At 45.5% G+C, this 14,539-nt stretch overlaps 1 protein-coding gene across 2 annotated transcripts in view; it reads right to left on the reverse strand.

The window, feature by feature from the left end:
• Positions 1-655: 655 nt before the first annotated feature.
• LOC135368299 (nose resistant to fluoxetine protein 6-like) overlaps positions 656-14,539 on the reverse strand; it is a 39,966-nt gene continuing 26,082 nt past the window's right edge. For both annotated transcript variants that reach the window (XM_064601481.1, XM_064601480.1), the window contains exons 5-15: positions 12,454-12,611; positions 12,182-12,358; positions 11,186-11,279; positions 10,963-11,055; positions 10,722-10,890; positions 8,809-8,888; positions 8,418-8,534; positions 8,229-8,361; positions 6,631-6,820; positions 2,861-3,003; positions 656-1,408 (exon numbers count right to left, since the gene is read on the reverse strand). In XM_064601481.1, coding sequence (XP_064457551.1) covers positions 1,295-1,408; positions 2,861-3,003; positions 6,631-6,820; positions 8,229-8,361; positions 8,418-8,534; positions 8,809-8,888; positions 10,722-10,890; positions 10,963-11,055; positions 11,186-11,279; positions 12,182-12,358; positions 12,454-12,611 — 1,468 coding nt within the window. In that variant the 3' untranslated portion in view covers positions 656-1,294. The remainder of the gene's footprint in view (positions 1,409-2,860; positions 3,004-6,630; positions 6,821-8,228; positions 8,362-8,417; positions 8,535-8,808; positions 8,889-10,721; positions 10,891-10,962; positions 11,056-11,185; positions 11,280-12,181; positions 12,359-12,453; positions 12,612-14,539) is intronic.

Raw genomic sequence — 14,539 nt, forward strand, 5'->3', positions numbered from 1 at the left:
GCTGGCGCCTGCGAAGGAGCCTCTGGGGGCTCTACGCTGTAAGGTGATATGATAGAGTAAGCGAAGGTGGCCTCTCACAGTATTTGCCGTACATTCTGGTCACCTGCATGCTCCTCTTTCCACACTTCTGCTCCACTCAGAACAACGTCACGGTGCTGCGTATACAGCGGATTGCCCCCGATACAACAAAAAGTGGTTTCCAGCCTCAAAAGCAAATTTTCCCTGACTACACCTATTGACGACCAAATTAAAATGGTGCACGCGAGCTGGTCTACTGTTAAAAGATGGTGATTATGATGATTCGGGGTTTAATGGCGCCAGGGTAGCTTAGGCCATAATGCACCAAGACAGATGTTGAGTAGGTACTTAAACTATACTTTAGAAAGAGGTTACATTTCGCGTGTGTTCCTCAAACTCAAGGAAATGTTACCTCTTTCTACTTATTGTCTGTGTGCCCGAGAACGCTTGCACAAGAAGCACGAAAGTGAGGACGTACTTTTACGTTGCAAATGCAATGCAGGATGAAGGCGTGCTTTCTTTCATATAGTTTGAAACAGATATGTATTGGTGATGAGATTGCCAGATATGTACACATCTTGTCATGAAAGCAGACGGAGTTCATTCAAGCGGCTAAAGCAACAATCAAACTCAACGGTGAAAAATTCGAACATTTATTCAAACACGAAAAGAAACGCATCTTAACAATAAAATTACATAAATATCTGGCTAAAATGTGGAATGTTTGGTCTTCACTCGCATCTTTTTGGAAGAGACTCATCAGTCACCTGCCTAAATAACAACAACTGAAGCATACCTCGATCGACCATGTTCTCTAGACAACGTCGTTCTAGGCTGGAGTACACATTTTACGTCGCGAAGTGGGCAGCTACAAACTTGAGGGCGAGGTTATCACTAGAGCTGGATATATCACGCACCAGTCCATTCTGACTCGGGTCATTGTCTCTCCTAAGACCTAAAATACTGAATACTGATAATACTGAATGTCTCCTGTAGAGGTAGTGCACACAATAAATATGGTCCGGTGATACACAAGCGATCCATATCAACGACTACGGTTAAACGGTATATGGTATCGTAAACGGTTAAACGGAACGCTGTACGGTTTACGATATTTTGAGCCAATCCGAAAACGTATTAAAACGTTAAATCGTGCCGCACATTAAGTTACACGCGTAAAACACGTGCGAACAAATGCTGTGGCGGTTGAGAACCCTGTTGTTGAAACTAATTGTGTAATGAAAAATGTACAATGCGGCTAAGTATATGCTCATTGTCATTTGTATGAGAAAATAATCCTCTCCAGCCCTATGACGGGAGCTTCGAAGATGAGGCATATCAGGAACGAAGCAGCATACGTGATGATGACGTTGCCAAGGGCAAAGTAGGTCTGCGAAAATAGAGAAAGGTCGCTTGTAGTTTTCGAAAGGAGCAACTAGGCGCTCTTGCAACACAATCCAAGCCAGCCCTAATGAAATTACATGACTCATCAAAATATCAAATCACGAAACTCCATCGGCGGAGCACGACTCCAGCCTGAGAGACACAGGACATGCGCTAGCCCACGATGTGACGCCACGGTATGGTATGGCGCGAGAACACGGTACATATTATCTCTCGGTATTAAACAATGTTCTAGAGGAATTGCCGCTTTGCATGTACGTTAAAAATTTCGCCTGCACGCCTTTCACTTCTTAAAGGTACTGTAAAGTAGCACCGATCAAACGTCCTTAAGTGTGGCTATTCGATAGTCCAAGCCATCAGGACAAAAACTGCGCAAGTTTCATTCCAATCGACGGTGCAATTAATTAGAAAATTACAATTAAAGATTACGGGCAACACTGCACTAGGTATTCGAAATGATTCCGTACTCCTGCCACATACGTGGGCAACAACATTGCATGCGTATAACACTCGGCCCGACATAACAATCCACCACAATCCACCATAAAATCCGTCCCTGCAATTCACACAACGATCCACATCTGAGTATAAACGGATAAGTCACATCACCGTCACGTCATATAGTCACATCACCGGCATATCATGCTTGTCTACTGCTTTACAGTACCTTTAAGTAGACTACCTCGCAGACTGAGTGTGAAATTTGTTACTTCCGCAACGACATAGGAATTAACAAAGCAGGCGTTCTGGTACGTACATTCAATGAGGCTTTCGAAAAGCCATCAAATAATACCACTCTCGAAAAAATCGGTCCACTATTTAGCGACAGGCTGTGTAAAGTTCCCCCCCCCCAAGAAAAAAAACATTATATATATATATATATATATATATATATACTCCTTGCACGTTGTATCGCACTTCGGAAGTAACTATGAACACGTCACAACTAAATGACGCCAGACCACTTTGTGCCTTTCAACAGAACGCAGGGCGATGCAACAAACCCACGCACGGTTGGACCTCTAGGATAGGCAAATGAAATGAAACCGCCATTTAGTGCACGGTCCATCCGAAACGTTCAAGGGTTTTCATTCCAGACGAACTACAGGCGCATCTATTTACATGCACTGCGTCTAATAGGTGATACGACGTATTCCGAGACCACCTTATTTTTTGCGATGACATCAAATCAATAACGTGTGCGCTGCGGAATAAAAAAAAAAGTCATATCTTTTTCGGAATGGAGCAGAAAGTTGCGGTTAAGCTTTCTCTCATTTGGAATCCTATGTGCGCGAACTGCTCTGTTCACGTGAGCCCCATAGAACCATCACGACTCAAGAATGCGTGGGCTATCATATGAGAAATGCACACAAAGTTAGTGATAGATAGATGGCCCTTCGAACGTTTAATCATTTTCTCGTATAAAGCAAACACTTACCACCAAATACGTGGAGTATTCGAATACACCTTCCCGCGACCCGTAGAACATTGCTATCAGCACCGGGTGAACTATGTAAGCTCCATAAGTCAGCTTACTGAATGGCACTATAGCTTTCCAAGACAAAATAGTATTCACAAAGCCTAGGAGAGAAATTAAGAAAACGTTATAATCAACACAGTTTTGTGAACAAGCATCTGTGTGGTAGGTTTCATGTATATTCCCGTAGATTGCACGAGATTTGAAAGGCGCAGGCGAAGGAAAGTGTACGTCTGTAGTTCGGAAAGCGCCGCAGTGTCTGATATTCGGAGGTTTGTCCGTCGCATATGCTCGTATTTTAGATCAATAACTGAAGGCTTCTGTGGGAAATGATAAAAGGCTGTTATAAAACGAAGCTCCATCCGAACCCTTAAGGATTGCAGAAGGTGCACGTTGATAATAGTACAGCCATTCAAGAAACGTACTGTAACCATACGTAGTAGCAGTACTGGTAGCACAGTAACCATACAGTGACAGCCACGTCCGCTTCGTGGTACTCAGTGATTTATCCAGAACCCCCTACACCCCCCAAATGTTCAGCGACACCCCCCTAACTTTTTCACCTGTGTACCCCCTACAGGGGGTGCCCTTGCGATATGAGCTTTAAACATATTTCGGTAATGATATGTTAAGCTGTAATGACATAACTATAATAGTGCCCCCCCCCCCCCAATTTTTTCCCACACCCCTCCATGCTTGGGATTCTGGATAAACCACTGGTGGTACTAGTGTCACATCTTCGGAGCGTGAAATTTACCATATACAAGCGATATGCGCACTTAGCAATATGCAAAGCCCATTATTTTGGGATTTCTCGATCTCGGTTAGTACTTATTAGCTGTAACGGCGCTGTATTGTTCACACCGCTGCGTTTGATTGCGGACCCTGGCTAACATTAGTTACCGTGTTGACTCGTGCGACACCTTCCGCAACAGAACGCAACAAGCCCGAGCCAAATGTTTTCTGACGCACTAACCGATATGCAAGTGGAGAACAATTCACGTGTTCCGTGCATGCGTGTTGAAGCGTGTTATGTGAAATGAATTCCGACATAGCCGCTACAAACATGCAGCGCTTGGAGATTGCAAGCAAAGAGATGCAGGATTCATTGTATTTTCATTCGAACAGCAGTTTCTGTCATTCCGGACTCAAACATGAACTCTAAGCTTTCTGCCGTAACGCTTCGTGGACAAAGACGTCAATGAAACATGCGCATTGACTAATACTCGCGGTTCCCGTACACTCTAAAAACGGTGACACTTTAGTGACACGTGGAATTGGTGTGACACTTTGGGGCGAGCCCAAACTTTGATTTGGAATGTGTCACAGAGCGAACTTAGTCCATATACAGTTACCGGAAACGCGTTTTTGTTGCCACCGAAGTGGCTGAGGTGTCGTAAATGATTACTGAAGCCTGGGAGGGCGTTTGAACACTGGAGTTGTGACACTTGCCGCAGCTGTGGCCGTTGCCCGTGACACATGGTTTGATATTTTCGTTGTTTGAACGCTTCGAATCTCTATGTTTTCTCATTCAGCTACCAACAATGGGCAAGTCTTTGGCCAGTTCAAGCGAGGACGCTCACGAGGTTTCTCGCGTCCGGTTTTATCTGCTGATGTAGCTTATTTAACTCGCTTTCGGGAATACTGTGACGACTCAGACGTTGATGTAACTGGAACATCTCGAGGAATCTGTGCGTATGACCTATGCTAGTGCCTGTCATATATGAGGTCACACCGTTCACATGCGTGTGCACGGCAGGATGGTGCATCATGTGAGGGCATCCTTCAGTGAAGGACGGACGTATCGGTAAGTTCTTTGGGATTTGTTTTCTTTTCGAAACGACGAACGCAATGCAATCATGTGAATACAGGGAGGCTGGAGGATAAATTGGAGCAAAATGTGCCGCATTGTCTCTGTGTCTCTGCCCCCTGTCGAACGCGAGCACACTTTGGGAAACCCCACATTGCTTTCCCTAAAGCATTAGGAAATACTTGACTTTATGCATGTGAAATTGTTACCAAGCAGACAATCGCATCCGCGCGTCTGCACCACGGGCACGACGCGTATTCGCGTAATGAGCGTCCTTCACCAGTGCGCATCTGTGCGGCATAATTCTTTGACATCCGAAATCGCAAATTACAGCGATGGAGATAAATTCAGAGGTTTTTGAGTAGCTGCCGAGAATGGAGGCTTTGCGGCATGTTTTTTTTCGTACTTCATTGCGCCGTTTCTTCCGATTACGTTCTGCATTTCGTTTGTCTTCACTTATCTTTTTTAATGTGTCGTGATCTAAACTGACCACTTATGTTTAGGACCTGCAGAACCCCTATTAGGAAATTTCAGAATAGCGTGTGAGTCGCCAACGCAAGCGCAAATGAAGCTGTTTTGCTAATTATTCAGTTACCATGCTTCCCTTCAGGACACCCATGTATTTCGAGATGCAGTTCGAGCAACGATTGCCATCTTAGTCGGAGTTCTACGGAATCAAGCAGCCAGGAGGGTCATGAACTCCGTGCTTGCCGCGCGATTACCTCGCAGTGTATCGATTCTGAAATAAAATCTTTCTCTTTTCACCCCTTTTCCCCTAGCATGTGAGCGTGCCTTCCACATACGAGTACATCAGGTGTCAGTGTCCGCTGCATGTTTCACTCATCTCTGAAGTCTATAGAGCCACATTCTGAGAGTCTTCTGCATAAAAGTTAAGTAGCTGCCTCATATTCTGTCTCGTGCTGTCTCGGACGCTTTGGCTCCTTCCCCGTGTGAGCTCGTGGGAGCGCACTCAATGCACTACCAAGATTGTCAAGATTGAGATTGAGACAATACACTCAACTTTTATGCAACGAGGCGATGTTGCGACCACGAGGGCAACGTCACGACTGACGCCGTGGGGGAATGTCCGTCCTGTGCCGACATCATATGGCTCAAAGTATCTGAGGAAAACCCAGGAAATACCCCAAGCAGCACAGCCGGCATCTCTGTGAGGCCGACAACCGCAAGCCCTTTCGCTAGCACCACCAGCACAGTCGTGACCACGACACCACCTGCACTTTAAACACAGAGCTCATCGCATAGCACGCCGACGGCCACCATTGTACAGATCGATGTCTTCATCACTGTTGGTTTGTTGAAAACGCGAGGCTAAGCCATTTCGGGACACTTATCATAACTGAATAAGTGTCCTAAAAAGGCTTGCACCTCCTGTTTTCAGCTAACCAACGGTGATAAATGCATCATTCTGTACCATGGTTGGCCTTCGGCGTGCTATGCGGTGAAGCCCTGTTTTTAGAGTGTGCGACGTTTTTTGTGACACTTGTTGCGGGAGCTCTCGTGACACATGCTTCAAAAAGCAAAAAGGAACAAAAAGCGTCTGGAAGTGACACTTGAGCAAAGCGTCACTTTTTTGCAAAAAAGTGACGCTTGCAACGCGTCACAAAAGTGTCACCATTTTTAGAGTGTATGTATGTGAACAGTCGCACGGAAACCCACGCAGGCGTCCACACGCAATGAAACGCAGTAGTGCATTATAGCGCTTGCGTTTCGTGTCCCCCATTCTCATGAATGCTATCTTAAGTATTTTTGTTTTGCAATGCACTTTAATATAACAGCGCGCTACTAAACTAAACATAAATGCCCAATGCAGCAACCTTGTTCTTTTCTTGTGTGTGCACGCTTAGATGTTCAACGACAAACAAAGGTATCCCTGCAAAGAATCGATTCATTGAATGCCTACCTCCATAGCCTGCTAAGCAGGCTAATACAATCCATGACAGTCCTATGGACCAAACAGTGCGAGCCAGAGCTCCGTAGATGGCCGCCCACAGAGGGGGAGGCAACGCATGGCCTGTGTTTGCAGGCCACATGGCATACAGGACGAATAACATAAGACATGTGCAGGCAATCCAACCGCAGGCGACACAACCCTGCAATATTTTAAAAGAAAAAATCGTTACACGGGCTCTTATTGAGAGGTGCTGCTTATGGCGGACTCACTTCCTAAGAAAGTCTATGGGGAATTTTTGTTCGCAGGGTTCTCGTAAACCTCGCTAAATTTCGTCACGAAACAGGTACAGGCGTGATCCCCTCAAGTTTGTCTAGGGAATGACATATTTTTGAAGGCCTGACGCAATCCACTGATTTTTTTGCGAATTAAAGTTTGCCAAATTTTAAGTACATGGGAGTCTATGGGAGATGCAACAAAATCCCTCCTCTCGGCACGCACGCCCGCGATATTTGGACCAAAATGATGTCATTCCCTACGGTAACAGTCGGGGAATTGATTGCAATCAACAAATTTGACAAGTTTACAGCAGTTTTCCACATCCCTGCGAATGAAACTAATGGCTTTGTCGTTTGCTAGCATATTCTGCATGCTGGCGCCGGTTACATTACTTCCTTAAAGCGCGGCAGGAAAGCAAAGCGAAGAAAACAATTTTGCAACTGGGCAGCCAACTCTCTCCGGCAGCGAACGTTAACTAGACTGCATGAGTCCGCCTTATTACACACGCGCAGCTTGGTCGTACTGACAAACGCAAAAGCTTTGACACGTTCGCTTTCGGTTTCGATGTCGGTCTTACACTGTTCAAACGTTTCTAACTCTTTGCGAAGCCTGTAATCGTGTGAGTGTTGTGCAACCTTAGGTGCGGAGGAGCAGCGAAATTAGAGGGATCTCGTCGGCAACCAGCAACCGTCATCATCCTCCAGAAGCAGGGTTGCAGCAGACGGGGTGCGGGTACTGGCAGAGACACCACAAGCGCTATACGATACAGTTACGGCGAGGACTCTAAGGCATGTTACGTCGACCAAGCGAAAAGGATCATGTAAGCCAGTGCTGGAGGCCTCAGTGCTTTTTAATTGTCTGGAGGTTTGGTATATGTGCCCTCGTGGCAGTGTGATCAGCAGAAGTCAACGTACAAAAGCGACTTATGCCCAGAGAAAATATTTAGAACTGTTTAGACATATTTAGAGAAGCGTATACGAAGAGGGGAGTCAAGTCCTGTAGGTCACATAAACAAAATACAGAAGCCGACACTGAAGATTTTTGTTTAAGTTTAATTCGTACAAGCTTTCGCGTGGAGGTCCACGCTTCCTCAGGTACTTAGAGATACAGATACTTAGAGTACAGATATTTAGAGAGAAAAAGGTATTAGTTTCCTTTCACACGAAGGGAACATTTCGAGTGAAATTCCTGGACGAACATACACGAAAACATGCGCTTCTGCGCGCTTTGGAGCTGATAAAACGTTAGAGAAAAAGAAAAAGATTCTATGCTACGCTAATATCAGTAACATGAGTTCCAAATTGTTAATAGGAATACCACAGAATACTTACTTTTCGTAATATTATGGAACCTTTGGTGACATGAATTGCGTACCCTGTTAGCATCCCGATAAGGAACGGGCCAATACGGCAGTAAGGCTTAATGTAGACGTCGGCGAAGTATTCGTTCATCTCTTCCACTGGCCTGAAGTATTTAGGTGCATTAATAAGGAGGCCACAAAGCAGAGACGACTGGCTTACAGAATGTTACTGATGTATGGCATAGGAGGATATTTCTTCAGGCCAATTATGACACCAGTCGCAGTTATGGAGGCAAACAAAACGGCCCCTATTAAACCAATGCCGTATCGACGACTCCTGAGGTGAAGAAAAAAATACAATTAAATACGGTACTACATACATGAACTAAATTGTCCACGATATCTCTCACGCTAATCAAAGGATAGGTGCGAGTGTGCATTTCGCTGGTCGATGAACGGGTTTATGCTGAATGCGTCATTTTTAGGGAAAAAAGGTCTTCTGCCTCACGCCCGTTATCCATCTTCCATTTTTATCCATTTTATCAAATTTTATCGTGTCATTGTTGTTTTTTTTTAAGAGAATAGTGAAAACAAGAAAGCTGCGTTCTTACTTGTAGAGTGCGTAGAGTAACACTGGGGAAATGATATAGAGCTGAAAGTCCACGGCTGAATACCACGTGTGATTCAAACACTGAAAACGAAACAGAACAGTTCTAATTGCACAAAAAAGGTTCAGCATTATTGCCCACCCGTCCTTCTCCCGTTTCACGAATCAATGCAATGTAATACAGTTTGCTGAAGTCATGTCTCTCGAACGAAGCGAATCCCGTTCAATATACGTTCACAAAAGTTGTCATTCAAATCTAACTACATTATTGACTCAACCCGAGTGAGGCCACTACCTGCAATTTTAAAGGGCATTTACAATAGAATTGTTGGCATTCTTGAGAAGGAGGGGGAGAGGAAGAAGGAGAGGAGAATGAGAGGGAGACATTGAAAGTCAATTTACTCATAAGTAGGGTTTGTGGTTTTCGGCATTTATTTTCAACCCAATTCGGGGGGTGTTTATCGGCATTTATATTGGGGACTATAAATCGGATTTTTTCGGTATCTATATTCCGCCCAAAAAATAAATGCCCGAATACGGGCATCTATTTATTTCGCATGAGGAGAGCCTATTTTGCGGGCGAAGTAACAACGAACCGAAAAGAAGTGAATTGATTCATCGTTTCATTAACAATGTCTTTTATTGCCTGTGCCAAACCAGCAAACAATGAGACTACCTCTTGTTGCAATAGATGCAAGCGTACATCATCATGCTCGCATCAGTCATAGCGGCTCGCTCCTTGCGATTAATAACACGCAGTTTAGAGAACGCGCGCTCAACATTGGTGGTGGTGGTGGTTGGTAAAATAACAAGGGGAGGTTGAATTCGCGCAAGCGAATTCTGCTACCCCCAAAAAAAGAAAGACGGTACACCCCAAAGCAGAAAAGAAAAAGGAAAGGAAACGGTACGATTGCACCACAGAATGTGCGAGCGCACCGCAAAAGCTCACCGGGGTGAGCGTCTCGACCGCGACAACGCAGGACCGAGCGCGCCGTTCACATCAAGGATCATAGTAGCGCGCGCTCAACATTAGCGTTAGAAACAGGAATAGCCAGTATGCTTAAGGCGCACTGCGATAACAAAGGCCATGTGCCGAAACGGGTCGTCCAAAACTGAATAGGCGATATATCCACCTGAGGGGCAGGGCATGCAGCATATTCGAAAAACTCGCGCTTTATATCATCCATACGAGATTCATCAACAGAGCTGAGGTCATCCTCCTATAAGCGCTTACGCACAACGAAACAAGGGCACAGCCCGAAGATAATGCCACGCTCGAGAAATAGTCGACAAAGGGAGATTCCAAGGGGATTTCCCTTTGCGGTTCCAGGTATGGCAGCTGTCAGGGTACGGGAAATTCGTATTTTTTCGGAATATTCCGAATCTGAAAAAAATCATTCGGGGGGTGTTTTCCGGCATTTTTCGGAAAATGCCGAAAACCACGAACCCTACTCATAAGGCACGAACGACGCAATAATTGAACCTCGTTTCCTTTGTGTTGGTGTCAAGGTAACAGACATCTTTCATTTCGCAAGAAATGTTTGCACTTAAGTTCCCGTTTGATGGAGAATGCATTTTGCAAATAGAAACCGGAGCCAGACAACGCGTGCGTGTGTCCTTCCGTCCGTCCGTTGCTGTGTCCTGTAAAGCGTGCTTTCACCACACTGGTGGAGTGTAGGCAGGAGAAGCTAGAAACACGTCTCACCCTTCGCCTCGGAAGTTGCAAGAACTGGCAAGACTGCCTGCTCTTTACTTGGCACTTTACATGTATGCACTCATCTACAACGAACGTACACCACGTAGTTAGATTTATAGGAGCGCTTGGCCCGACGTCGTATTGAATTTTGCACATGTCTAGCAGGTGCTGTCCCTTCCGGATGACATCTCCACATTTGTTGGAAGGATTAAGTAACTCACCATATCAGGCCTGTGAACGAAATTCTGCAAGTAAATGGCATTAATCCACCAATTCTTTCTGCAGTTGACATCGTAAGTGGCAATGCTTTCCCTCCACCGTGGGCCATCACCCATGTAAGGCAACACTGTAGCACAGATGCCTATCACAGCCATCATCAATGGCGTCATTCTTTCAGGGAGAAAGAAGAAAATGTAAGCATAATTTTCTTTCAACTTCCAAAAAAGGGCAAACTTTTCTCACCTTATGTACCGGTGAAGGTAAAAGACTGCCCAGTTCATCTTACCGCCTGTTGCATCAAGGCGTTTAAGCGTAACGTATACTATGAGAAGTCCCCTAGAAAACAACCGTATAAATTAATATAAATATTAATATAAATTCGTAAGAGAATAACGTTATAAAGACAGTCGACTGACAAGTAGGGAGTCATGCCACTTAATTGTAATAGACTCTGCACTCCACTTACGCTATAAAGAAAAAGGTGTCCACGGAAAAGGTCCCATTAGCTAGGCCTTGTTCAACGAAGTTGGCTGGTATAACCTTCATGTCGTCTGGATTGCCTGCGCACGAGTACATGTCATCCGTGATCCAAATCCGAAACCAGGGACAACGTACAACTATTCGTAAGCAGCTTTCGGAGAGGTCCGAAGCGCAAGGGGCGGCAACACATTGATATTGGCGACTAGATATTTTGATGAGAAGAAAAGTAGTCAAGCTAGCTGGTGTACTGATAAGGCCTGAGTTTTGGGGAGCAACTGAAAGGGACCACACGTACAAGTAAGACCGAGTTTTAGTTGTACGTGCCGTCCTTTTCAGTTGCTCCCCAAACTCAGGGAAATGTTCTCCTTGACTTCTTGAGGATGCCACGCTTCTGTACCGCACTGATACTTTTCACACTCACAGCAAAGTCACGCTGTGGTCATGACGAGCCCCACCAATCGCAACCACGCTTTCAGCGGCTGTAGCCCTGGAAACGATTCGCCCAAGCCGCAAGAGGGCAGCCAGTCGCAGACTTGTAGCCACGAGAGTTCTACGATTCGAATCGTCTGGGACGATTGGCTGATGGTAGCAAACACCATCACTTTGAGCGGCTATGTAACGAAGGAGAGAGGAAGGGAGGCATAGAAAAGGCATTCTTCAGTCTATAGGTCGTTGCCAGACACCGGCCAGACGCAAGGTCCTCACTCAGATAAATGGACGTTATTCCGCGCAACAGCCTGCTAGTTTCGATAGGCGCATACGCGATTTTCTACAGGACTACTTTCTCATTAGAGATAAAACCTGGAGAGCAGGTTCCTAAGTGTAAAAACCCTTTTCTTTTCTTCCCTTTTTCTTCACAGCTTTAAGCGGTCTCTCGTCAATGACTCTTACAAATACTGTTCCACGTGCAATGGGGTAGGGTACCGCACAACCGCGCTGAAACACCCCATCTCATCGTCATCATTTATTGTTGTTGTCTTACGGTAAGTTATCCACTGCGCAGCGAAGGAGTACGAATGAGCCAAGATGATGTAAGCCATGCTGTAGAATCGAAGGCCATGAAGCACCGAAATTGACTCCGCGGTTCCACCAGTTCTAAGAATCTTGCTTCCGTTCGATACCATCGAGAACGACAGCAACACTCGGCCGACAGTGCTTCCTGTAACGATAGTTTATCAAGTTCACATCCGTGACAAAGGCACGGCTGGCAGAGTATGATCGATTTCAGGTTTCCTCAGTGAAACAGGTCCTGACCTTGCTGGCCTTGGTTATCCACGAGCCCTTCGTTGGATGCCATCGTGGTGTCGACGCTTGTAGATGACGTAGGGTTCTTCTTCCACGGCCGACAGGAGCCAAAAATGTCGTAGAGCGTTCCCAGAGTTACCAGTAGGACGATGAAAAGGAGAGTAGCTCTGTAACGTACGAAAGGTTACAGAAAATGTTTTGTATTGCCAACTGTAGGATGGGACAAGCGTAAGCTTGCCCACATCCCGGTTCAAAAATAATACTGCCCTCGCCCTAAAAACGAAGAGCAGGCATGCACTACATTGTCTCCCTCCACGGCGTTTGCTTTCTTTCTTTCTTTTTTTTTTTTTTATCCAGCTTTTGCGGTTTCTAAAAGTGCAGGCAATTCGGAACCTGATTAATCAACGAACATCACCGTCGGCGTCTTCTCTGCGTGTGCCACAATGCTTCAACTAAACCGACACGCTCAGCAACTTCTTGCACTTCTGGCCGGCCTAGGTAGCTCTGGCTTACTGAGTTCAAGGTAGCGAGTTCTGCGCACTCCGGCCGAGGACGTTATAGCAATGTGAAGCTTGTGTCGCAGAGTTTCGGCGCCTGTTAAGGAACCCTTAAGGTGGTCGAAATCGCAAAGGCTAGTGCTCATTGTAGCCACACAAGTGTGTGCACAGACACTTTCGGCGTAAATTTAGTCAATTTTTTTTATATTGTACTTCTGAAGCTGGTAGATAGCGTTAGGGTCATCACAGTGGCGAGCGTGGCACAAGTGGCAAGCATAAACTCCCCCAACTAACACCTTGTAAAAGAAAGAAAAAGTTTTGTACACCCTTCCAAAAAAAAAAACAGGCAAAAAACAATGTGAGCTAATAATAATAATGCTAATAATAAATTCATGCAGAACTAATTCAGGCAGAATTAAGAACTAATAATAAATTCAGGCGACAAAGCGGGGGGAAAGACAGCAAAACGACACAAGCGTCAAGCACGTACATGGGGGGAAATCAAGATGGTGGTGCCCGCTATACACATTATAACGTAATAGGTTATTTGAAGAACTCTCAGCGCCACAGCGGCAGTCGCGGTGCATGTTGGGAGATGTCGGGGAAAACAGAGGGTCGAGCCGAAACGTTTATCGGTTCGGTTCGGGTTTTGGTTCGACGTGGTTCAGTTCCGGTTCAGCCCCGGAAGGCAACTATAATGGTTCGAACAATTTTCTCTCTCTCTTTCTCTCTCTCTTTTCGATCAGGGCCCATGGGGTAGGAATGAAGCACAACAGGCAGGTTAAAGCACACTTCCGTTTGTGTGGTACAGTGCTTGAAGTGTGCAGGAAGCCTTTCAGCGGTCGTTCAAGATTTTGAAAGATTTTGCGCGATATAACAGACATGATTAGTAATAGTTACGACAAGAGCATAACCATTAATTACTTCACAGTCCCCGCACATAGCCCATGTCGCGGTGGTTGACTAGCCCATCACCGGGTTGCACGCAGATTCGCGTAACAGTCATCCAAGCCGCTACCTTGGCTTAAGTCATTGAAATTATTGATTACCAATTAGCAGACGCGCCTCATGGCATTGGATTGGAATGGTACGATTCTGAGCACGGAATCTTTATGTAAAAGGCGCGTTATCGTGTCATCACTGATCGCTACCGTGCTACCATGACGCCGTTACAGTAAAGTGTCTGTGCAGCAAAGACGGAGCACGGGCGCGAGCAATGCAAACAGAGAGTTCAACTCATTTTCGACACATTGGCGATTTTTAAATACGATGTCAGTATGGTTGTTTTTACCTCGTATGCAAATGCACAAACAACAACAACTTTATTTTGAGATGGAGAGTGGGGAGGTTCACAAATGCACAAAGCAAAGAAGCTCAGTATGTCCTTTTCATTCTGACCAGCATGAGGGTGGCTGGCCCTTTACTTTCTAACAACAACATATATATTGTGATGATGAAGTGGGGAGGTTTTCCACTCTAGGAGTGGAACGCTACCCCATACCTAGGGGTCTAATATGAGTGGTGACAATGATCAGTGATGACGATGAGAGATGACGGGAATGATCGAAGTGGCGATGACGATGCTGGACGTGATCGTG

Source organism: Ornithodoros turicata, chromosome 9 (genome assembly GCF_037126465.1).
Source record: "Ornithodoros turicata isolate Travis chromosome 9, ASM3712646v1, whole genome shotgun sequence".
Taxonomy (NCBI): Eukaryota; Metazoa; Arthropoda; class Arachnida; order Ixodida; family Argasidae; genus Ornithodoros; species Ornithodoros turicata.